This window comes from Trichophyton rubrum (assembly GCF_000151425.1).
Source record: "Trichophyton rubrum CBS 118892 genomic scaffold supercont2.4, whole genome shotgun sequence".
Classification (NCBI taxonomy): domain Eukaryota; kingdom Fungi; phylum Ascomycota; class Eurotiomycetes; order Onygenales; family Arthrodermataceae; genus Trichophyton; species Trichophyton rubrum.
Window position 1 is genome coordinate 705,450 of NW_003456425.1, and position 24,445 is coordinate 729,894.

General features: G+C 49.8%; 7 protein-coding genes across 8 annotated transcripts; 5 read left to right on the forward strand and 2 right to left on the reverse strand.

Annotated features, from left to right (window-relative positions):
* Positions 1 to 920: 920 nt before the first annotated feature.
* On the forward strand, positions 921 to 2,075 carry TERG_12103 (uncharacterized protein). The gene has a single exon (XM_047751112.1). The coding sequence runs from the start codon at positions 1,102 to 1,104 to the stop codon at positions 1,468 to 1,470; it is 369 nt and encodes a 122-aa protein (XP_047606186.1). The 5' UTR covers positions 921 to 1,101; the 3' UTR covers positions 1,471 to 2,075.
* Positions 2,076 to 6,244: 4,169 nt separating this feature from the next.
* On the forward strand, positions 6,245 to 10,954 carry TERG_04130 (plasma membrane ATPase). 2 transcript variants are annotated; one of them, XM_003235031.2, is made up of 4 exons: positions 6,245 to 6,995; positions 7,051 to 7,281; positions 7,360 to 9,457; positions 9,522 to 10,954. In XM_003235031.2, exons 1-4 carry the CDS (start codon positions 6,546 to 6,548, stop codon positions 9,566 to 9,568), a joined length of 2,826 nt encoding a protein of 941 aa, XP_003235079.1. In that variant the 5' UTR covers positions 6,245 to 6,545; the 3' UTR covers positions 9,569 to 10,954. The 2 variants fall into 2 exon arrangements, with proteins under 2 accessions (XP_003235079.1, XP_047604183.1); XM_047748206.1 differs by having other exon boundaries at positions 7,360 to 10,014.
* Positions 10,955 to 11,704: 750 nt separating this feature from the next.
* TERG_04131 (uncharacterized protein) lies at positions 11,705 to 12,274 on the forward strand (the record flags this gene model as incomplete). The annotated part of the gene is made up of 1 exon (XM_047748207.1): positions 11,705 to 12,274. The coding sequence occupies one exon, from the start codon at positions 11,705 to 11,707 to the stop codon at positions 12,272 to 12,274; it is 570 nt and encodes a 189-aa protein (XP_047604184.1).
* Positions 12,275 to 13,691: 1,417 nt separating this feature from the next.
* Positions 13,692 to 15,832, forward strand: TERG_04132 (uncharacterized protein; the record flags this gene model as incomplete). The annotated part of the gene is made up of 10 exons (XM_047748208.1): positions 13,692 to 13,719; positions 13,871 to 13,980; positions 14,037 to 14,304; positions 14,366 to 14,396; positions 14,472 to 14,559; positions 14,610 to 14,647; positions 14,708 to 14,814; positions 14,885 to 15,228; positions 15,340 to 15,505; positions 15,567 to 15,832. The coding sequence occupies 10 exons, from the start codon at positions 13,692 to 13,694 to the stop codon at positions 15,830 to 15,832; spliced, it is 1,446 nt and encodes a 481-aa protein (XP_047604185.1).
* A 306-nt stretch (positions 15,833 to 16,138) lies between these two features.
* On the reverse strand, positions 16,139 to 16,710 carry TERG_04133 (uncharacterized protein; the record flags this gene model as incomplete). The annotated part of the gene is made up of 2 exons (XM_047748209.1): positions 16,139 to 16,492; positions 16,555 to 16,710. The coding sequence occupies 2 exons, from the start codon at positions 16,708 to 16,710 to the stop codon at positions 16,139 to 16,141; spliced, it is 510 nt and encodes a 169-aa protein (XP_047604186.1).
* A 2,268-nt stretch (positions 16,711 to 18,978) lies between these two features.
* TERG_04134 (uncharacterized protein) lies at positions 18,979 to 20,260 on the forward strand (the record flags this gene model as incomplete). The annotated part of the gene is made up of 3 exons (XM_003235035.2): positions 18,979 to 19,592; positions 19,677 to 19,740; positions 19,800 to 20,260. The coding sequence occupies exons 1-3, from the start codon at positions 19,182 to 19,184 to the stop codon at positions 20,258 to 20,260; spliced, it is 936 nt and encodes a 311-aa protein (XP_003235083.2). The 5' UTR covers positions 18,979 to 19,181.
* Positions 20,261 to 20,461: 201 nt separating this feature from the next.
* TERG_04135 (uncharacterized protein) lies at positions 20,462 to 24,398 on the reverse strand (the record flags this gene model as incomplete). The annotated part of the gene is made up of 5 exons (XM_003235036.2): positions 20,462 to 23,320; positions 23,387 to 23,788; positions 23,851 to 24,074; positions 24,143 to 24,274; positions 24,345 to 24,398. The coding sequence occupies 5 exons, from the start codon at positions 24,396 to 24,398 to the stop codon at positions 20,500 to 20,502; spliced, it is 3,633 nt and encodes a 1,210-aa protein (XP_003235084.1). The 3' UTR covers positions 20,462 to 20,499.
* Positions 24,399 to 24,445: the final 47 nt, after the last annotated feature.

Consider the following 24,445-nt stretch of genomic DNA (forward strand, 5'->3'; position numbering starts at 1 on the left):
ACCCCCCCCCCCCCCCCCCCCCCCCCCCCTATCACCCGAGCGCATGCTTGGTTCATTTCTTTTTTGTTACCCTTTTTTGCTTCTTCATCCTACCCTCTCGATGCGAGGTCGTCCATCAAAGTTGAAATTGAAGCTGAAGATGAAGACGAAGACGAAAAAGAAGCAAAAGGCTCGCGTAGCTTGTTTTGTTTATATTCATATGTTATTGTTTTGCTGATCTCGGACGTAACTAACAAACTTAGGTAGCTTACTTAGAGTATCTCGGAGCCCAGCATGCCCATCCACGAGCTACCTAGGTACGGATACACTATGATATAATCAATGGATATATAAATGGGGGGGAGGGAAAGAGATAACACTTGACTCGCCGGAGCAACTCCTACCAAGCCCGCCCCCCCAAGAAGGGCCCCAGACCCAAGTATCACCAGAATCATCACCGACGCCGCCGCCAAACACGCATCTGCTCGTCCCTTTCCTGACCCCTGGCAAAGCAATATGCAGCCCAGCGCAAGTGGACCAATCGCAGCCCGAGAAAAGGCAATGGTCGCAGTTTCAAAATTCATTTCCTAACTACCCATGGGACTCCACCGACCAACCCACGTCGACATCTGCAGCATGACGAGGGAGCGAACAGCTTGGGGCAAACTTCCTCTCTCCCCTTCATAGTCGACTTATTCGTTTTTCCTGCTCGCCCTTCCTTTCCCTCGTCCCTCCCGCCGCCGCCTGGTCGCCAATGCCCGCGCCGAGCACGATCTGCGAAATATTTAATTGAGAATAAAAAGGGGGGGGAAGGGAGAGAGGCATTGGCAGGTCAATCGGGCGGATAAAGGGGTCGAAGGGCAATGGGCAATGGCTGGAGGGCGGGCTTGGTCCAGCTTGAGCGGCTGTGCTTGCTTGGTGGTGGTGGTGCGGTGCTGGGCGAGCGAGGTGTCATCATGACTTGCTTTGTGGGAGCTTGGGGGAAGCTATCCTTCATCTCTTTCGCCCCCCTGTCCTTTTGTCCTGCTCTTCCTTGACTACCGCGAGCTAGTCCCGTCCTGCAGGTTACATACAGCAGCTTACTTTACATACGGCCATACGTACGTACCATACGGGGTGTGTATGGTATTCGATACGGGTGCATACCGCACATCAAATCAACTCTTGGGGGGAGCTCGAGCGAGAAAGAGAAAGAGAGATGAGGTAATTATCCTCAGCGGGAGAGCGATACGAGGCATTGTTACATACAGAGTGAAGGACATCCCCTGTATGGTACCGCCATCGCTTGAAGATTACTTTACAGGACGATTATTGCTCTCGTCATATTCATGGGGATTACGCCCCAAGATACGCCTGGGGCCTCCTCCATCGTACTTCTGTCGGAAATGGCGCCTGTTCTCCCCAGAGAGGGACCTAAGGGATTTAAAAGAAAAGAAAAGAAAAAAAAAAAAGAGAAAAAGAAAAGACAGCTGCAAGGAGCGTCAAGGGTAGACAGACGAAGCGGAGGAAGCTCTCTGCTCTGATTGACCGGCATGGCCTTTCCCCCAAGGCATACCAGACTCGCTAGCTGCTTCGATTGATGATTTGCATGCATCGATGACACCTGGGCATGGACCACCCCGAGAATATTAATAGGCCCCGTTACGATGGCAACGGGAGAGGGATAAACAGCGAGGGTGAAGTAATAATAATAGCTCTCTCTGAGACGGTGGATAGAGCACTAATCCATATACTTAGCAAGGAACATCTTATGGCTGCGATGAGGTCACCGTCTCACAATATGTACTGCTAGTTGCTGCAACTGTTACAGCAGCACAGCACTAGCAAAGCACCGAATCGAGAGGCCGTCTCCGTACGCTCTTACATACACGGGATGCCAGCGAGGTGCTGCAGCAGAAGGAGAAGCTTGCATAATAATGCGTGAATAAAACGATAAAACGACACAAGAGCGCAGGCAAGCTTTTCTAGAAGACGCGAAGAAGGGCGGGAAAAGCGAGACAAGAGACAAGCAAGAGGAAAGCGAGAGAGCGAGAGAGAAAAGCGACGCTTGGGGGTGGATGAAAACTTTGATTCATCTTTGCGACCTTTGCGGCATTTTCGTGATTCGTGTGAATTTTTTTTTTATTTTTTTTATTTTATTTTTTGCGCCTGCTGCTTGTTTCCAAAGGCCCGCGGAAATCCTTCCTGACCCGCCCCCGTCCGTCCCAGCTTTGAAGCAACGCCAGAGAAGAAAACGAGGGCAGGAAGACCCTAAAAGAAGAAGAGCTTAGAAGAAGAGGCTCGCTCGCTTCGTTCTTCTCTCCAAGGGGAAAACCGGGCGGCCCATTCAACCGTCGCCTAGCGAGACTCCGACGCCGTTAGTGTAGGGCTTGGTCCAGTCAGAACTGCTGGCTGGATACTCTCAAGAATACTACGACAGAGTACTGGTTTAACTAGTATGGGGAGAGATTGAGGAGAACGAGTCTTGTCTTGCTCGCCTACCCGGCTTGGCGATTCTACTGTCTTCAAAAGCATTGATGTGCATAATCGCTATCTTGCTTGTTGTTGTGGTTGTTGCTGTTGACGAAGCCGTATCTCTCCGTGATGCGGGCCGGCAGACGCAATTGATAACATCCATTATACGGTGACGAGTTGAATGAATGGGATGTCAATTGCGGGATATACGCCGTGTTAAGGTGTACGTACAGAGGAGCCAAAAAGAAAAAAAGACAGTGCTTGACATCCGCGCCAGCCGGAGCCAGAGCCGGAGACCGTTGGATTGGGAGCAAAAAGCGGAAAGAAAGCGTAAAAAGATGAGTGAGATGACGCTTTGAACCTCGACTGGGGTGCAGGAAGGAATATGGAGGGAAAAAGGGACGGGAAAAGAAACGAAGAAACGAGGGCCAGAGCCGAGCCAGAGAGAAGAGAGTCCGGTGACACTTTTCGCCCGTACCGACCGATATAACCATGCCTGTCCATATACTTACTACTGACTGACTGTCTCGAGTTGAACATGTCAGCGTGGCCGCCCGGCATAGACGCTAGCATGGCATGGGCATGGGGCATGGGGCATGGCTTGCAAACCCGTCCATGCCCACGTCCACGTCCACGTCCACGTCCATCTCATGCCCGACGCACAGGCAAAACGGTAATCTACGTATAACAAAAAAGCAAGGAAGAGGAAAGCAAGATAGAGAGAAAGGCAAAAGAAAAGGTGGGAAAGATAGAAAAGAAAAAGGAACGACGCCCCCCCCCCCCCCCCCCCAATCTACGGGGACTGGAAGATGCCTAAGTGCCGCCGCTTCCCTCCCTCCTCGATTAAGTTAAGCAGGCGGTCGTGTGAGCTATGTCATCCTACCGGCCGGTTCTGCATAGACAGAGGAAGAAGAGGAGAGAAGAAGAAAGGCCCGGCAACGAGTCCCCGAGTGGCTCTCGCATCCAGCTACACCGCATCGATGAAGGAGTTTTCTCGGTTTTGCCTCTTTGTACCTGCTGGATAACTAACGGGGCACTCCACGTTTACCCGCTGAGAGATGGACACAGCATGGCATTATATTACTTAACCAGATACCGGCCAGGTTGAATTACTCCATATATCTCTATAGATAGATAGACTGCAAGTAAGTTGAAGGCCGTCGAGCACAAAAGTAAGGAAAATAACTGACTGTTGAAGCAGAACAAGCCATTGACCAATGAGAGCCGCTGCATTAGAGGCCGTCATCGACAATCACCTGATGGGGGGAGAAATCGTCACCTAACCTGGCCTGCAGCTACATTTATTACTCCGGCATAACCTTCAAAAGCAACGATCAGCCAACTAGTCAGCTAGCTAACAGGAGTAGAAAGTAGTCAAAGTGGTCTGTCTGTCTGGCTGTCTGGTAAGGCTTCAGGCTTCCCGTCATAAACTCCCGCCGTCGCGTTACATCCGCGGCCCTTTTTTTTTTTAAGTACGAGCCAGTCTAACCTTCTTTTCTGCTAGTTAACCAACTCCGATCATGCAGAATCTATCTGTCTTTTCGGGACAGCCTGACCTTAACACTGATACTACTAACGACGGAGTCCAACTTACCTTCTAACCTTAAGCAAGACCTTCTTCTCCGTCTCCGTGGGGTGGAGGATTATTTCCCCTTCTGGCCCTGCTTGCTTTTGCACACCACTTTAGCTCCGAAATTGAGGACTTTTTTTCGTTTTAAACACCAAAAAAAAAAAAAAAAAAAGGACGGTGGGAAGTCGAGGCGTCGAACGAGTTTGCCGAACTTGCCGAAGGAAGTCTTTTTTTCTTTTTGGTTTGAACGGCCAGTCCAAGAGGGAAAAGTTAGCATCTCTTAGTCAGCTGGGCCTCTTCTGGGTAAGCGTACCTGGTTAGTCGTTGCAGGTTTGGTTTATGCGGTCAGTTTGAGACTTGCCTTCGACGAGGTATAAAAGTGAGGAAAAGAAAGGTGAGCAGCAAAGAAGTAGGTCGGCAGGCAGAGTCGGAGGGGGGAGATAAGCAAGAAACAAGCAATTGATCTCGTCGGGAAGAGAAGAAAGAGAAAGAAGAAAAGAGTCAGAAGATGGACTCTGTAACGGCCGAGTTAATTACCTCGTTATGATTGATACTTGTACGTACGCTGAGATAACAATAGAGGCAGAGGGCATACAAACAGTGACAGACAAGAGACGAGACAAGAGAGACAAGAAGCGACAGGAGAGCCCGGCCTCAGCCTGCGCGTCCATGGCTAACCCGCCAAGGTCTCTCAGGTGCTACTATCAGCGCTCTACCATCGCACATCGCTCTTGGTTCTTCACCTTTTCACCCTTTCACCTTGTATATAAGGACGAGGTCAGACAGCATGCCAACCAACGCCCAGAGACCTGCCTCTGCTTCCTTCAGACTCTCCCTTGGCATCATGACGAGTTCGTCTTGGATCTACGACATGGATGCGATCGAGGGAGCGCAAAGGAAGCCGTCCTTGTCCCATCTCGCCAAGTGTTTCGACCTCAACTACAGTAAACGACTTGGACATCGTACTTGACTTCTTAACAAAGTATTGTAAAACCACGGCACGGCGGAGAGGGAGAACCAACATCCTTGTTCCCCTTTTTTCTTAGGCTGCCTTGCCCTGCCTGCCAACCCCATGGGGGATACGGGACTTGACTTCTTCTCTTCTGTTCGTCCTGGCTCGCCTTGGTCGTTCGCCTTCTGTTCGTCAAACCGCTTGTCCTTGGCCTCCCTGGTCCCTTCACGTGACCACGGAAACTCCGTCAAGCTTTTGAGGCGAGCGTAAGAAATTTTCTGACTGTCGTAGAGTAGAGGTATGATGGATGATGATGAAGACGTGGGAGCGAACGGGTAAGGAGGGCCATTGTGGAGAGAGTTAGTTATTAGAGCCCTCGACGAAATTTTCTGCTCTCTCCACCACGACCAGCGGCCAGCGTTACAAAGATTTGTTAGGCGGCGGGAGGGAGATGGAGGAGGGCGAGGGAGGGTGTATTGGAGGGTGTATTGGAGGGCCAAAAAGGGCGATGTTATTGGCTCGGGAGGCAGGCCGGTCGGTCAGTCGGAGTCGGTTCAGGCCCGTTCAAGGCCGAGGAGTGGTAGAGGCAGTCTGAGGATGTACTGCTGGAGTAGTCCTGTGTAGATGTGACGTAGGTAGAGGATGAGGTGAAGAGGATGAGCAGCTCTCAGCTCTCAGAGGATATCGGCCGTGAGAGCCGTCCGTCGAGCGAGGAGAAGACTTCCGCCCAAGGCTTCTCTGGCTGACGTCCTCTCGCTCCTCTGGCTTCCTCTGGCTGTCCTGCTGCTCTGCCCTGCCGCCGTCCTAGCCGGCTCCTCTACTCTTCCACTTACTCTACTCTACTCCCACTGCTACCTGCTTCTACTATCACCGCTGCTTCTCTTACTCCTGCTCTGCTGTCTTGCTGGTATCGTGATCGTAAATACCAAAAGTGACAAGACGTGACAAGACGTGACACCACCAGCATCGCCGAAAGAGGAAAAGCCTCCAAAAAACAAGTGGGTCTTTTCTTCCTTTTTTTTTTTCTTTTCTTTTCTTTTCTTCTTCTTTTTATTTTTTTCAGCGCTAGTCCCGATCGAGTTTTACCGCGGATACGCCTTGGAGCTCCCTTGGGTCGCCTGTATCCTGACGCCTCCTTACCAAAGTTACGCTCCCATTAGAGTCCTTCTTTGCAGGCGTCTTACCATACCTTACCGGGGCAGCAGGCAGGTCGCACCCACTTTTCATTTCTCCTGCTGGCGCTGCTCGGCTTTCTTCTTATATCTTGCTCGCCCTCGCTCTTTTCCCTGCCTCCCTCTTCTTCCTCTCCTCCTCCCTTCTCTGCTTCTTCTTACTTCTTCTTAACCCGCCATCCTCTCTTCGCCCCCTTGCGTCTCCCCTTCTTCTCTCTTCTTCTCGCCCTCTCCTCCCTTTCTTCTTCCTCTCTGCAATTCCAGCCAGTCACTGCGACTGCGACTGCGTCTTGTTCGATGAGCACGTAGGATCGCCGACCAGCTCCCAGCTTACGACCAGCTAACGACCTACGACCTACGACCCCCACGAAGAAACTACACTTCAAAAAGAACTGAAAGAACACAAAAAGTCGTCGCAATGGCCGACCACGCAGCCCAGGGGCAGGGCCAGCCTGTCCCGCCAAACCATCTCGGCACTGCTGTTCCCAGCGGCCAGTTCGGCGGCGGGCACAAGGATGAGGTCCAGCAGCACCAGCACCAGCAGCAGACCTCGGCCGCGTTCGACGAGAAGAAGGGCGCCATGCCCGAGGAAGACGAGGAGGACGAGGACATGGATCAGCTCATTGCCGACCTCGAGTCTCAGGACGGCCACATCGACGAGATCGACGAGGAGGACGAGGACCAGCCCGGTGGCGAGCGTCCCGTGCCGGACGAGCTGCTGCAGACCGACACCCGCACCGGTCTGACCGACGCCGAGGTCACCACCCGCCGCAAGAAGTACGGTCTCAACCAGATGAAGGAGGAGAAGGAGAACCTCATCCTCAAGTTCTTCTCCTACTTTGTCGGACCCATCCAGTTCGTCATGGAGGTAAGGCTTCTCTTCATAGGATTTCAATTGATTGGTATTGACAAGAGTTATATAGGCCGCCGCTATTCTGGCTGCCGGTTTGAGAGACTGGGTCGACTTTGGTGTCATTTGCGCCCTTCTCTTGCTCAACGCCTGTGTTGGTTTCATCCAGGAGTTCCAGGCCGGTTCCATTGTCGATGAATTGAAAAAGACCCTCGCCCTCAAGGCTGTCGTTCTCCGTAACGGCCGTCTTGTTGAGGTCGAGGCTCCTGAAGTCGTTCCCGGTGACATCCTCCAGGTCGAAGAAGTGAGTACTTCGTATATCTTTGCTTTGACAGCATGCTTTACTTTTTTTTATTGTAGAAGATCAATGCTAATGGTTTAGGGAACTATCATTCCTGCTGATGGCCGTGTTGTGACCGAAGATGCTTTCCTCCAGGTCGACCAGTCTGCCATCACCGGAGAGTCTCTCGCTGTCGACAAGCACAAGGGAGACCACTGCTACGCTTCCTCCTCCATCAAGCGTGGTGAGGCCTTCATGGTCGTCACCTCTACCGGTGACAACACCTTCGTTGGTCGTGCCGCCGCCCTCGTCAACGCTGCCTCCGCCGGAAGCGGTCACTTCACTGAGGTCCTTAACGGAATTGGAACTGTCCTACTCATTCTCGTCATCTTCACCCTGCTCGTTGCCTGGGTTGCCTCCTTCTACCGCTCCAACGGCATCGTCACCATCCTCGAGTTCACCCTGGCCATCACCATTATCGGTGTCCCCGTCGGTCTGCCCGCTGTCGTCACCACCACCATGGCTGTCGGCGCTGCTTACCTCGCCAAGAAGAAGGCTATCGTCCAGAAGCTCTCTGCCATCGAGTCCCTCGCTGGTGTCGAGATTCTCTGCTCTGACAAGACCGGAACCCTGACCAAGAACAAGCTCTCTCTCGCTGAGCCCTACTGCGTCTCTGGTGTCGACCCCGAGGACCTCATGCTCACTGCCTGTCTCGCTGCCTCCCGCAAGAAGAAGGGTATCGATGCCATTGACAAGGCCTTCCTCAAGTCTCTTCGCTACTACCCTCGTGCCAAGTCCGTCCTCACCCAGTACAAGGTCCTCCAGTTCCACCCCTTCGACCCCGTCTCCAAGAAGGTCTCTGCCGTCGTCGAGAGCCCCCAGGGTGAGCGCATCATCTGTGTCAAGGGTGCTCCTCTCTTCGTTCTCAAGACCGTCGAGGAAGACCACCCCATCCCAGAGGACATTGACGCCGCCTACAAGAACAAGGTCGCCGAATTCGCTACCCGTGGTTTCCGTTCTCTCGGTGTTGCTCGCAAGCGCGGTGAAGGTTCCTGGGAGATCCTCGGAATCATGCCTTGCTCCGATCCTCCACGCCACGACACCGCAAAGACCGTCAACGAAGCCAAGACCCTCGGTCTCTCCATCAAGATGTTGACTGGTGACGCCGTCGGTATTGCTCGTGAAACTTCCCGCCAGCTCGGTCTCGGAACCAACATCTACAACGCTGAACGTCTCGGTCTCGGTGGTGGCGGTACCATGCCCGGATCTGACATCTACGATTTCGTCGAGGCTGCCGATGGTTTCGCCGAAGTCTTCCCTCAGCACAAGTACAACGTCGTCGAGATCCTGCAGCAGCGTGGCTACCTCGTTGCCATGACTGGTGACGGTGTCAACGACGCTCCCTCCCTCAAGAAGGCCGACACCGGTATTGCCGTCGAGGGTGCTTCTGACGCCGCCCGATCTGCCGCCGATATCGTCTTCCTTGCCCCCGGTCTCTCCGCCATCATTGACGCTCTCAAGACCTCCCGTCAGATCTTCCACCGTATGTACGCCTACGTCGTCTACCGTATCGCCTTGTCTCTCCATCTCGAGATCTTCTTGGGTCTCTGGATTGCCATCCTCAACACCTCTCTCAACCTCCAGCTTGTCGTCTTCATCGCTATCTTCGCTGATATCGCTACCTTGGCCATCGCCTACGACAACGCTCCCTTCTCCAAGACCCCCGTCAAGTGGAACCTGCCCAAGCTCTGGGGTATGTCCGTCCTCCTCGGCGTCATCCTCGCCATTGGAACCTGGATCACCCTCACCACTCTGCTCGTCGGCGGCAAGGACGGTGGTATCGTCCAGAACTTCGGTCAGATCGACCCTGTCCTCTTCCTCGAGATCTCCCTCACCGAGAACTGGCTTATCTTCATCACCCGTGCCAACGGTCCTTTCTGGTCCTCCATCCCATCCTGGCAATTGTCTGGTGCTATTCTCGTAGTCGACATCATCGCCACCCTCTTCACCATCTTCGGCTGGTTCGTTGGCGGTCAGACCTCCATCGTCGCCGTCGTGCGTATCTGGGTTTTCTCCTTCGGTGTCTTCTGTGTTCTCGGCGGTATCTACTACCTCCTACAGGGCTCCACCGGCTTCGACAACATGATGCACGGCAAGAGCCCCAAGAAGAGCCAAAAGCAGCGATCTCTCGAAGATTTCGGTAAGCCCCTACCTCCTCCCAACATACTATATACATCCATTCAGCTACTAATGTCTTCCTCTAGTTGTCTCCCTCCAACGTGTCTCTACCCAGCACGAGAAGAGCGCATAAATGAACATAACCCCTATTCCCCAAAACGCGCTATCTTAATTCGGAGGCTGTATTCCCTCTTTTCTTGCCTTGTTTAAAGCTCAAACAACACCCCCTGCGCGCATCTTTTTCTTGTTCTTTGTTACTACTACCAATTTCACGCACACACCCCCTTACCCCCCATTGCTTGTCCTTCATATAGACAGACACAGCTAGCCAGATTTACCCCCTGGCATGGCACGGCAAACGACCCTAGCTTGGTGAACCCATATACGCACTCTAGCAGGATCCGGGCCCGGCCTAACAAACAAACAAACAGTTTAGAGCGGAAATAAAGAAAAAATTCAAATAATCTGGTCCTCCTTTGCCAATACCAACCAAGCAAGTCTTTTTGAAGTGATGTAGTTTGATCCGTGCATAAAAAGCAACAGGCAAGTTTCTACTGGATACCATACATGCATGCATACCTTGTATTATGCCTGGGTTTGGGTTGCCTTTTATGTTTCTTTTACTTTTTTTCTTTTACCTTTTTTCTTTCTGGCTGATAAATGGGCCTTGGAGTGTTTAATTATCCTAATTTGTAGCTATTAGATATGCCCTGCGTGGTTTAATTCTTAGACTGTATTCATTTTTCTCTTATTATCTCTCTCTTGCGGCTGTTCTACGTGTGTGTGATTAGGTAATCGTACTATTTGACCCCCGAACTTTACTTGGACGTCAAAGAAACAACTTCAGCTTCGGCTTCGACTTCTCGCCACGCAGATAGACGAGCTGGATGGGCCTATCTATCTTAGCTCGAGCGGTGTTGAAGTAGCTACCTGTCGTATTATATACTTCGATGCAAGGTGTTTCATCGCGGGTTCTCGATCTGTCGTAGAGATAGATGGTCGACCTGGTCGTTATGATGCTGCTATGCCTGAACCGCCAGGATAATGTCGAAACCACCATCAACCATCGCCATATACCTCCTCTACTCCCCAGGATATCTCCATGTTGATATGTACCATGTACATCGAGCTCTTACTAATGTCTCTAATCTTCATTGGGCCATGGAGCATGCCCGGTGACCTGACCTGACCAGTAGCTAGGCTAAGCTTGGAAGAAGTGACGCAACAGCTCCGACTTCCCCTACTTCCCGTCTATTTATTTATACCCTCGGTCATGAGGCCATTCATACCTATACACACGTAGCCATCATTACCTGTTATCTGAGTGATACGTTGATAGTAGGTTGACGATTGACCATGTTAGCGCACCATCCGGCGCCCCCGGCGCATCACTTCACCCCCCATCTAGCAGAGGTAGTCGATGCCGCTACCTCGCAGAACAGACTCTTCCAGCGCCGCACATCAGTATACCAGAAATACCATCTTCTAGAAAACATCAGGAAGAAGTCATGGCTTGGGCCGCCGTCGGAGGTACGCCCACCAAAACCTCTTACGTATTCTATCCCGCTAACGTCTCCAGACAATATACGGCGGCATTTCGTTCTCCTTTGAGAACGACGACAAGCAGATTGGCATCGCGCTTGCGATCCGTGATACAGTCTACTTCCTTGATTTCTGCGAACACCACTTCTCCATTGAGCAGTATGAGCCCAGCGAGGTCGGGGAGGTGATTACGCAGTTCATCATCGACCAGCTGCGCACGTACGAGAAGGATCATCTGGAGAAGTTCTTCGGCATAGCTCTGCCCTCGCTTTTGGTTGAGAAGTGTCCGGCCTTGTGCTCGCGGATGTGGGCGGAGCTAGACATCGTTCCGTTCGTACTTGATCCGCACGGTCCGCAGCGATTAGAATGGGTTAATATGGAACTGTGGCAGACAAAGACGCTGGATGAGCGAGCCGAGTCCATTGCGAGGAAGTGCATTACGTATGTCATTCTTGCAGAGTCCTTGTTTGACTGGATGCTAATGGATGGCGAAATAGGTACTTTGGGCCTAACCAGGCGCCGTTATTGCAGGTTGGGTTCAGGGGACTGGTTGATGTAGACGCCGGCTCGACGGCGGTACTTACTTCGTTGTCCGATTATGAGAAGACGGTTGACGAACGTACGTGGAGAGCGGTGATGAAATATGCCGCTGATATGAAAGAGCGGAATGTCAAGATTGCGTTCTTCAGCAGTACGCCGCAAGGGGGAGGCGTGGCATTGATGAGGCATGCTCTCGTCAGGTTCTCGCATGCCCTTGGAACGAACATCAAGTGGTAAGTCAAAAGACCTTTGCTACGTTCCGTTACTTATTCTAACTCGGTTGACTAGGTTCGTGCCACGGCCACGACCAGGTGTATTCCGCATCACCAAGAACAATCATAACATTCTCCAGGGCGTGGCTGCGCCTGACCAACGACTAACGAACCAGCATAAACGAGATCTAACGGACTGGATCCTCGCGAATGCAAATCGATACTGGTTCGGTAAGGGAGGGCCCCTTGAACCGCCTGAGAAGGGAGGAGCGGATATAATTATCATCGATGACCCGCAGATGCCGGGCCTGATACCCCTGATTAAAAAGGCGACTCCCAACAGGCCCGTTATTTACAGGAGTCATATACAGATCCGAAGCGATCTGATTGATCAGCCGGGCTCGCCGCAAGAAGAGTGCTGGCAGTATTTCTGGGAAAGTATCCGTCAGGCTGATTTGTTTATCAGCCATCCCGTTGAGGCGTTTGTGCCTAGTACGGTTCCCAAGGAGTCTGTGGGATATCTTCCTGCAGCTACTGATTGGTGAGTTTTATTTGTGGGTGTTTTGCATTGTGTTGCAATGCATACTAATGTGCCTAGGCTTGATGGTTTGAATAAGTCCATGGATGATTGGGACGTGGGATATTACGGTCGTGTGTTCAATGGTAAATGCAGGGAGATAGGCATGACCACCATTGACTATCCAAAGGGTAGGCACATCATCCCCTTGGAGACTTATATATTCTTCTAACCGATGAATAAATATAGATGAATATATCGTCCAAGTAGCCCGCTTCGATCCCTCTAAAGGCATCTTCGACGTTCTCAATTCCTACGCCAAATTCCATGACCTCGTCAAAGACGCGCCCGACGTTTCTATCCCCAAGCTCTTAATCTGCGGCCACGGCTCAGTCGACGACCCAGACGGCGCTCTCATCTACGACTCAGTAATAGAGTATCTATCGCGCGACCTCGCACACCTCAAATCGAAAATATGCGTCATCCACATCCCTCCCTCCGACCAAATTCTTAATGTCGTCCTTTCAAAAGCCAGAATAGCCCTGCAACTATCCACCCGCGAAGGCTTCGAGGTCAAGGTCTCCGAGGCCCTGCATAAAGGTAAACCTGTCATTGCGACCAAGGCAGGCGGCATACCGCTACAAGTCCAGCATGGCAAGAACGGATACTTGGTTGAAGTCAGCGATACGGACGCAGTGGCAAAACACCTCTATGACTTATGGACGGACCACGAGCTGTATGACCGTATGAGTGCGTATGCTCTGCAGAGTGTTAGTGATGAGGTTTCAACAGTCGGTAATATCTTGTCGTGGCTTTATCTGGCCAGTTCGATGTCGAAGGGCGATAAGTGTAAGCCGCATGGCAGGTGGATTAATGATATGGCGAGGGAGGCTGCTGGAGAGCCCTATGTGTGCGGCGAGAACAGATTGAAGCGTGCAGTGGATGTCAGGCCATTTGGTTGCTGATCGCGGAGTACCTTGATGGACGTTTTGAACACATTGGATTTTTCTTTCTTTTTTTTGCCTAGTTACGTCATGTTATTTCAAATCTCTACTCAACGTATCATTCAACATAATAATCAATCGCTTAGGAACTCCTTGGACAATCCGTCTAGCGGTTATGCGGCTTTTAAGGAGTTACTTTTATTTTCTATGGTTTAGTTAGTTGGTGAGTATGTAATGCCGGCGATTGGGGGAAATAAGAGTGCGGCTTAAAATGCGCCTAGAAAAAAAACTTGGATCACCCAATCTGAAGGTTTCTCTCAACTTACTCGCCACTTGCAACATTCAAGATACCCTGCCCGGATATATCAGAGGCAATAAAAAAGTCGCTTTACAGGCCCGTATCCTCTTATCTATTAAATCAGCGTATTATAGCCATATTTATTCGGTTTTATAGGAGGCTGAAAGTCTAAACGCCTCAGCAATGATATCCGCACCATAAACATGAGGTCAATACCCGGATTTTACTACGGTATGTCGGACTGCCGTATCCCTTACTCTCCCTCCGGCTTAAACAAAGCAAATGAGAGGCAAATGTTATATTATATCCACCTAGCTCTCCAAAATTAATGGATAAGATCGTTTCATCGGCTATTAGGTATACTGCTCTAACGATACCCTAGATGCCGAAAAGAAGAAATACTTCAAGATACAACCCGGTCATACACCCCAAAGTCAATGTGAGCCAAAATACACCAATTCTGAGATAAATAAACGCGAGAAACAGTCTCAAGTAAGCGCCCGACACTCCCACATCATGCACTACAACTTACTTACAACCAAGAAAAGAAAAAGCGGCAAAAGGTCGCGCATCATGAACGTACACGGCTTGAAAGGGTGAAGAGGACGAAAATGCTCTATAACCCTATGCTTGGCATCCTTGGAGTTGAGCAGGAAGCAGGCAGATGCAGAGTACTGAGTAAAGATACCCTTAGCCAAAGAGCTATGACGTGTGCCAATCTTATGGAGCGCCGGGAGCTGGTTAATCTCAACCGTAGGGGAAGACAGTATTGTCATGAATTTGCGCGGGATCCGAAAACTGGAATCATACTTACCGGTATGTGGATGGGTTAAACCCCGGCGGATCGAATGCGTATAGCTAACGTGGGATATTGAAGCTCTGAAAGCTACGAGTACGTCTAATTTTAGGTAAGTTATTACCGCCTATCTTCCCCCGATTACATTGTTAGTTGGGTAGTATTTCTGATGGTGGATCTTTATTAGTGCGTTTCGGCCTCTATCGTCCAAGAGGCCATGGAAATATGACGAGCGTGTTGATGAGGGCATAATCGAACTCAATCACTGTGATTGGGTAAGTCTTCCATGTTTATCGTTATTGCCAGCATCTTAACCAATCAGTAGGTTGGCAGTGTCGCTATAAACACGGAAAGATACGCACTGTGAGTATCAAGAATATACCTGCCTGTACTGGATGAAGCAGCTGCTAACCGCCTTTACAGCGTGGTGTCCCAGGGCCTTTTGTCCGGGAAAGGCACCGATTTTGCTGTGTGCAAGCTCATTGAGCCTGATGAGATATATGGCAGAAGCAGCAGAAGTGTGTTCCAGAGTAAGACAAACAGATGTAGTAGTCCTTGCTGTTTACTACTGACTAGCTAACAATGTGCAATGGGCGTTAGATTACTCGGTATTTAAGCGGAAAAATGCAAGCTTCTGTTCAGCCGCGGCCTATCCAGGTGCCCATTCATGTTCATTCATAATTGGGCACGGCAACGAGCTGATGGTTGTGAGCTCTGCACATGGAATGCACTCGATGGGTCGCTTTAATGTCTATCCAGCCGATATAATGGCAGTTGACTGGATAAGCAATAGCGAAGTGATTGTCGGTCTGCGGAATTCAGCCGTAGCTCTAACGGACTGGCGGTGCGCTGCCTCGACTACACGACTGGTGCATTCTCATGGTGTGAAAAAACTGAAAATGGTGGGCGACTCGAAGGTCCTCGTTGCCGGGTTTGATAATACGGTAAGTTTATCTAAGAATTCCACAAACCCGTATACACATATTTGCCTCAAACCGGAACGGGGAAGAAAGGGGGGCTAGTTAGAGCTTCTGGTCTAACAATGCGATACGTAGCTTGATATGTATGATCTGCGGTTCACACGAGCAGCTGTCCAACGTCATCTAGATCCAAATAGCCGGAGTCACCGATCTAGCACACCATACCTTCGGTTCGGCGAGATCAACTATAACACACTCAATGACTTGGATGTTTCTGCTGAACTGGGGCTTGCGGCCTGTGGTACGTCTCACTTTTCTCAGAAGCCCCTGATGAGCTCTATACTAACTTAGGTTGGGTACAGCAACCGATTTGTCGACAGTACAGCTTTACTCTTTATATACCGGCAAACTACTTGAAGCTTCCGCTACATATCCAAGCAGTCCCCGATGCGCAGGGGATTTATTATCTCGAAATTACTTGAACCCGATTGACTGCGTGCGCTTTGAAACAGTTGTCGAGCCGTATGAGTATGGGAAATCGACACAAATAAGTGATGGCCGCAATAATACCCGTGCTACTACTTTATTGGTTGGATCTAGCGAAATTATAGAAGAGTGGAGTATGTAGAAGTTATCGAATAGCGGAACTGTTAGTGTGTGTATGGAGTATAGAATAATTGGTTTCGTTCGGCCAAACGGATTTATTCAGGTAACTATTCAATGAGAGTGCGGAGCTATTCCTAAGGTTCATTATAGTCCCTTATTAAAGGGTATTAATTGATGAAAGTCAGACTTCAGACTAATAAGCATTTCCAGACAAATCATCCCAATCTCCCACAATACTTCAGGCATCATTAGATCCTCCACCACATAAACACTCAAGTCAGTTGTGCGTCAAAGGCCTCGAAATCGGAATGTGTGGCAAGAGATACATCTACTTGCAGAGATGGAAGAGTCCAGCGTTTGGATTGTGACCCATTCCATCATGAGAGATGATGCCGCAGTAAAGTCGGGTGTCCTTAGTAGCAATGACGCGGAAGGGGCCTGGGTCCTGTTTGGGGCGAGAGTCATAGTCGTACTTTTTATGGTGCCGCTGGAAGAGCGGGTACTCGCGGAGTTTCTTGTTTTTGCAGCCCTTAGGGAACTGGAAGTGCTGCAGGTTCAGGAAGTCGTGAGGGTAGCCAGACTTGCCGGTCTCGATCGGAGCGTGGCCAAGCTGCCATTGAGCGTTTGCAACCTCGATTATCTGCGCGGCAGGCGGGAGAGCCACGTTATGGCATTGGACGTACTGGATATAGTTGTCAGTCCCGACTTTTTGTTACTGAGTAGCTGGCGAAGGATGTTTCTTACAAGCACGTCGCGCCCTTCAATGGCGCCTGCGGTTGGGTCAGTGGAATTTGCAACTGCGTCAGAGCCTTCAACGGGCTCTGCAGCTGGCTGTTCAATGGGAGTTGCAAATGCAGCGCCAATCAGGGAGAGGGTGAGGATTGTCTTGAAGGACACCATTTTGACGAGAGGTGGTTTGTGGAAGATGTTTCGTATAATGGATTGAGCAGTGTGAAGATGCTGTTGTGTTGCGTTCGACGGTCTGTGTGTTGATGAGAGGATATAAGCAGACTCTGTAGGAGAAGGAAGGGTTCTTTATATAGACGTCGTTCTTCATATCTTTCCCATACTTCTCGATAACCTCTAGGATCGTGGGATCGAACAATCGTTAGGCCATGCCGGAGATCTTGCCAAGTAGGATGTCGCAGTTGAGCAGTCATCTGGATGAAAGGTAGAGGCAATATTCGTATCGTCTTGGGCAGACCACAGGCTGATTTGGGACAGTGAGATACAGCATCCGAGGAGAATCGGCGGGTCCGGATGAGCTGGCTTGCTAGACATAGCATAGTAAATGTTCCATGTAGAAGCATGTCTAGATTTCTAGGCGGATTTCTCGGTCTGCGAAGGTATAAGAAAACATCTTATCTAGCAGTCGGATTGCCATGCCTGATTGTAGGATATCTTGGTCAGTTGGTTACCTTGGCTTTGACCGTTGGAAGGTTATCCCTAAGTAGGGTAGAAGCCAGGTTACCCAAGTGACTAGGGAGCTGGATACCTATTTTAATCGGACGTAGGCATGGCGATGAAGGATAGCAGCAACTGGACGACTCCAGCGAGATATCAGCCTTAGCCTTGGCTATAATACTGAAGCCCAACTGCAGACTTAAGTGACGGCCAAGATAACGATTTTGTGGTCATTTATAGTTCGTAACCATGGAAGATAACATGTTCTACTTCGTCCCCCAAGATGAAGATGGAAACTGATACTGAAAGAGGGATACTCTGTCGAGGATGTAGATTAACCATCATTTCTCCTCTCCAAAGGCTAAAAGGATAAAGGGAGTTATAGCCAACAGATTGCTAGACGGTGAATTGTTGAACTGTCCAGAATGCAAACGAATTGCTTGTGTATTGGCCAGCTGATCTGTCAGTACAGCGTCAAGCTGCTGCGTAGGTAGGTCGACCGGCATGCATGTTGATTCTCGGCTGGGCTTCGAAGAAAGGGAGAAAGACATCCTCTTCACAGAGCCTGTAAAGGTGGTATCCTATAGTGATATGTGGAGCCTGTCCTGTAGCATGTAAGTATAGGGTATCAGATCTCTGTTTAGCACACGGTTGGCCAGTCTCCAAATCCCCAAGGTAACGAGGGCCCTGATAGCGGGGCGTTTGGCCAGCAGCCCCGGGATATCTAAGCAACTGCAGCCGAAGGGAGAGAAAACTCCTCTCCATGCTGCTCTCTCCCCGGTCCCCTAGGCAGCCTGGCTCGTTGGCTCGTTGGCTCGTTGGGTGTCAGCTTTGCCAGCACTGATGTTGGTCTACAGATCATCGCGCAATTAACTACTTCGTAAGCACATAACTATGTCGCTAGCTAGCTCACTAATAACTAACTAATAACTAGCTAAGTAGTTAACTAACCTAACTGACTAGTTAGTCAAATGTTAGCTAGTCGGCTAGTTAAGCCATCTGAGCTTCCATCGGGCTCCCGTTTTTCACTAGCCACGATATTCCATTAGGTAAGCGTGTCTAACTAATTTCTCTTGGCTTAGCTCGCTCAGTTATAGTTATTATGCTCATAATTCCGGACAAGCGCCCATTTTTCCATTGGCCACTTATTATATTTATTATGATTAATTACTATCTATTTACTCTTTGAGTTACTCCATGCAGGCGTTGCTGGGCCCGTGGCAAATCTCCTTGTTATGCTCCCCCCTGTTTGCTCCTTTCCTGCTTTCCCAACCACCCCATGTAGTCTTCATATCGGGCGATCTTAAGACAGGTCATCACAGCTTCCAGGCACTTAATATATCAGCAGGTAGACAGTAGTAGGAGTGGAGATCCAGAACACGAACCAGAGCAAAAAAGTCCCTCCCAGCGATATGCGGTTAACTGGTAAGTAGGCGAGGTAGGATCTCACCGCATCTCAGCATCAGTCAGATTTTCAGCGCATTTAGTTAACGTTTTAAACTCCCACTCCCGAACCTTAACCAAACCCACGGGGTCTCTTTGTCAACCAGAAGGCTGTATCTTAAGGTCGTTGTCGGTCGTCTTTGATAGACATTGGCACTGAAGCCAGTGACAGCCCAAAAAGAGCAGGATAGAAGCCAGCCAGAGAACAGCAAAAGGACACTCTGGCGTCTGTCTGGCTAACTGGTTCACCAATGCCTGTCATCTGGCAGAAAACACCTTTCTCCCGCTTCCCTTGCGCCCGGTCGACTTTCCCGGCCAAGAACCGGAGACAGCTATCCGCAGCCAATAGCTATGTCACGTCACAGCGCCCTTGGTCGATGCTCAGTCGTCGCTTGTAGGTCTCAGGCTTCTCCCCACTCCAGCAATGCAGACAGAGCAGAAAGTATACAGAAGACCAGTTACTAGTCAGCTAAGAGAGGTTCGATCCTCAAGGCCGCCAAAGAATATAACAACTACCCCGCTGCATGCTTCATCGAAACACTACTCATCTCAATTTTCTGATTGTACAGGCAGCAGCAATAGCATCTCTGAGCGACAGCATGGCACCTCTCTCTCTCCGTCTTCCATCTCTTGAAGATGGTGACCCTTGGATCGTCCATAGAAATCTCTTCGAAGTTCTCAACGGATACCTGCAGCCTGGTAGCTGCACAGCTCCTTCCGCTGCTGCCAAGGAGATTGACGACTTGACACCAGATAAGCGCCAGTCTGATGGTGGAAAGCCAAAGGAAGACCACGAAAGCTTTCTTCTGGAGATCTGGGAGTCAATCATCGAGATCGCTAAGCAGATCCCAAGTGACCATGCCTCTCAGGACCGCCTGGTGGAGCTGATCAAAGCGCTGACTGAGCTGCCGGCTACTGAGATCGAGATCTGGGGGGTGAGTTCAATTCAATAAGATCACCGGACAAGATGGGGGGCCCTATATTAGCGAAGCAATATGTTAATCTCCATACCCTTATAGAGCAACGTTAGAATGTGGGCTGATTTGCCTCTGCTCGGACCGGCTATGAGAGAGGCTTGGATAGGTAAGCCGGTCCCCTGGACAAGAAGAATGTCGGCCTGGCTTCTGCTTATACGCTTGTAGGACCATCAAGTGATGACAAGGCTCCCAGCTCTGAGGAGGCCGAGCGATGGATCAACCAGAATGCCTTTGCAGCACGTCTCTTGAATCTCAACCAGGTTGACTGGTCCAACTTTGCCGTCTGGAGTCTCCGGTCTGCTCTTGAAGAGGCACCGGCTACGGCGGCAGAAAGCCACAAGTGTGCCGTTGCTGCTGCAGCACAATGGATGCTGTATAGCGGTCAGTACTTACTCGAAGAAGCAAAGGGTGATGCTGCCAGAGAGGCAGAGGAGGAAGAGGCAGCAAAAACAGAGGAGCAGCCAAACAGAGGCCAGCCACTCGCGGCCGGAAGCTTGTATAAGGGCAAGGCAAGACTTTGCCCTGAACGCTGGGAGTTCTGGAAACAACAGTTTGGAAGCATCACTCAATCGGATGTACAGAGTGTTGCATCACTCGCAAAGCAGAAGATGGATGCTGCCAAGTAAAGGCAGAAACACTGCACTGCCTAGCTAGGAGGCGCAGTAGACCCAATGATTTCGTCCGCTTGTTTATCATTGATGTATGTCATTCACTAATATACATTGCGAACACTCGTTATGTTGGATATCTATCTCTCTTTTTGTCCCAGTACTCAATCGAACCCACGTAAATGCAAAAGTCCAAAAAAAAAAAAAAAAAAAAAAAAAAAAAAATGCCAACTTGAAAGTCGCTACGATAAAACATGCTACATGCCTCGATCTTCGGGGAACTCATCCTGCAGCCTTAACCGCGCTACAACATTCATGCTGAAAAGCTCCTGCACAAGCAACTTGGCCGCATAGGGTATGACCATCTTCACCACCCCGACGGAGGACTTGCAGCGCTGACACCAGCCAGAATAGCCCATAAATCCACAACTCTCACAAACATCCACCTCATGGCGATCGGACGATATCATCAACCGCTCAAGTAGAAGCTGGCTTGTACCGTACGCAATCAGACAGTCACGCTCCATTTCTCCTAGGCGAAGACCTCCGTCTCGAGACCGACCTTCTGTGGGCTGGCGGGTAAGCGTTGCTCGAGGCCCACGGGCACGTGAGTGCATTTTATCTTGCACCATGTGTTTGAGTTTCTGGTAGTAAATCGGGCCGGTGAAGACATAGTACGTAAGGGGCTCCCCGGTGATACCTGAGGTCAAGTAATCCTTTCCACCGTAACTGAACCCGTGGTCCACAAGAATAGCAGACATCTCTTCGACAGGGCTGCCACCAAACGGGGTACCATAGCCAAATTGGCCAGAAATGATACCGGCTTTCCCTGCCACGAGCTCCAACATCTTGCCCACGGTCATTCGAGACGGGAAACCATGAGGATTCATGATGATATCAGGGACCAGGCCTGTGTCCGTAAAAGGCATATCTGCCTGCTCCGCAATGATTCCTACAACGCCTTTCTGTCCGTGGCGAGATGAAAACTTGTCACCAACTTCTGGCCGTCGGGTTTGCCGAGTCTGAACCTTGATAAGCTGGCTCTCACCTTCCGTAGTGGATATCATTACCTTGTCGATGTAGCTATAATCAGGGAGTTTGTAGGTCTGGGGGGTTGGATTATACTTCACTGGTAAACCTGCATCAGAGCCAGTGATGCCGGACGAAAGCGCATTGTCTGGCGTCTCCTTATTTATATAAACTTCTCCGGGACTGACTTTCTCTCCAACTGCAGCCAAGCCATCATTGTCCAGAAGACCGTGTTTCCTTATCGATACTCCGTTCTCTCTCGTCGGACCAACGAGTCTATCCTTCGTCCCATTCGAATAACTTTTGAGGTTTGCCGAATACTTTCTGAAGACCTGACAGCGCCCAAATCCACGGTCTACCGACCCCTTATTCAACACGAGAGCATCCTCAATGTCGTACCCGGAGTAACTCATCACGGCAACCATTGCGTTTTGTCCTGCTGGAAGCTTGTCGTAGTTTGTCAACTCGATGGTTCGAGTTTTCACCATCGGCTTCTGCGGGTATACCATGGCATAGAGCAAAGAATCGATACGAAGAAATTGGTTATTAGCAATCGCGCCTATGGCTTGTTTACCCATAGCACATTGATAGGTATTTCGAGGAGATTGATTGTGGTGGGGGTAAGGTATCAGTCCTGCAACGGCTCCCAGGACTGTAAATGGTTCGATTTCTAGGTGTGTTGTGTTTGCGTCTATCTCTCTCTCGTAGACGGCAATATTGGCATCGTTCTCTTCGTTGACGTCAACATATTCCACCAACCCGTTAGAGAGGAAATCGTCGAAATCCATCGTGCCATTTCGTAAAGCACTTAAATGTCGGGCTGTAACCCTCGATCGTTTCTTTTCGACAATAATCAATGGGCGGCAAATACGACCATCATCGGTGGAAACATGGACGCATTTCTGGTTATGGTTGATGAACACACTGACAAATTCCGATATCCTGCCCATTCGTCGTAGACGCCGGAAAGCATTGAGGAAATATTTTGGTCGCCTAGTCAACGCAATCGGGGATCCGTTCATGAATACAATATAAGCACCCTGACCGAAGCATTCTCTGCCTCCAACAGTTTGTATATCCTCTGCACCAAGAGTAAAGACAAGTTTCTGGACAGGTTCCTCTTCGTCGTTTGTGGTGATATGCGTCATGAGTGCCAGATTCTTTACAAGCCCACACGCTTCACCTTCTGGGGTATCCGAGGTGCAGAGCATGCCAAACTGCGAGGGTTGAAGTGCACGAGGACCGGAAACCTTGCGTGTCTTCTCGAACTGACTGCTTATTCGGGTCATCATACCGAGTGCAGCGATATAACTCAGCCTGCTTAGAACATGGGTGACACCGGCTCTCTCCATTCGGAAACGTTTCAAGCTCCAGTTACCGGTTGCAATTGCACGGTTCATTCCCTGGGTGATATGATTCCCATGAATAGCAACGACCGGGTATGCATCGAAGGCTTCAGTTCGTACTGGCTTCTTCAAGACCTTGTCTATGTTCATTTTGATGTCGAAACAGAATTTTTTGAAAAGATCTTCAAACAGCAATGCCAGGAGCTGACCAGCTAACTCCAGTCGCTTGTTGCCAACATAGTCACGATCATCCACCAAACTTGGGTCAAGTTTTGCCATGAGCACACGCCGGGCCATGTGAGTAACGTAGAGAGCTTTTGGCCGAAAGTTCATATCTTGCACTTGGACGTGGGATATTATAACAGAAGATATGGCCTCGATAGCTTCCGCAACATAGTTTCGGCGTGCAGGCCCAAAACCTGAAGCTTTCCGATTGATCTTGATACGTGCACCTAAGTATTCAAGAGCCTGTTGCTGGGTGTATATACTCAGCTTGACAGCTTCTTCGAAGTTTATCGCAAAGTCTTCCTGGTATTCCATATCAACCCCAGCAACTAACAGCAACATTTCCTTATCAGATTGTATTCCCATGGCTTTCAATAGAATAACAATCGGAATATCGTCATTCAAAACGTTGTGTCGGAGGTAGATGCGTCCCTTTTTCATAATGATATAGCTCTTGGACTTTCGTTCGTGCGAAGAACTATATGTCGTACATTAGTAAAAGCAATCCAGAAAAGTTATATATACCAACTTCTTTTAAACATACCTTGTCACTGAAGCCTGTACGATTTCCTTCTTTGGATCTGTTTCGACAATAACTCTGTTTTTGCTCAGCTGCTCTTGCACCAAAATGACCTTCTCCGTACCGTTAACAATGAAGTATCCGCCGGGGTCAAGAGGGCATTCATGTAATGTATACATCTCCCGTGCCGACTTATTTGATAGCACACACTTAGAACTCCGGAGCATGACAGGCATACGGCCAATCGCAGTACCGTTTCGCTTAACTCGCTGACGGCCACGGACATATTCGAAGTCAACCAAAATAGGCGCAGCATAGGTCATATCCCGAAGCCGGCATTCGTTTGGGGTTATTGTGGAATCAGCCTTGATGCCTGACTGTTCTTCGTCGGTTCGCCGAGGTGTTCCAAGATATATGTCATGAAATCTGCGATTGAAAGGAATAAAAGTCAGCCTTTGCGCAAGTTCCTGCAAGCACCTTCAACATACTTGATATAGAACTTTGGATCAATGTCACTGCGAATCTCTGCGCTGGACTGCACAATTTTCCTGAGTTGGACTTCAACGAAGTAATTATAAGAGTCAATATGCTGCTTGACGAGGCCTTTGACTTTGAGAAATGCCGGTAACAGGTTCCATTTATCTCTTTCGGTATTGATTGGGTCGGTCAAGTGTTTATCGTAATAAAATGGTTCGAGGAGGGCCTCAAAGTCCTGCATTATGCCTTCGTTAGAACACTTCGCAACTTCTTATACGGTAAAATAGAAACCCAAAAGCGTACATCAGATCGTCTGCTTTTTTGCGCATTTGAGTTACGTCTCCTTTTATGAGCTTCTGCATCGTGCGGATCTTCTGTAAGTCTTCCGGCAGCATTCCCAGAAGATCGTCTCCGAGCGCCTGGGGAAGATGTAAGCTGTATTAGACGGTTAGCATTCTGTCTGCGACTTTGCGGATATGAATAATTGAGTCACTATCACACCTACATTGCTTGCCACACTCCCGACACTCGGACCTACCATCTTCTTCCGAGGAGGCATGGTTCCGTGCTACTAATCCCGGGGGCGCATGAATGAAAAAAAAAAAA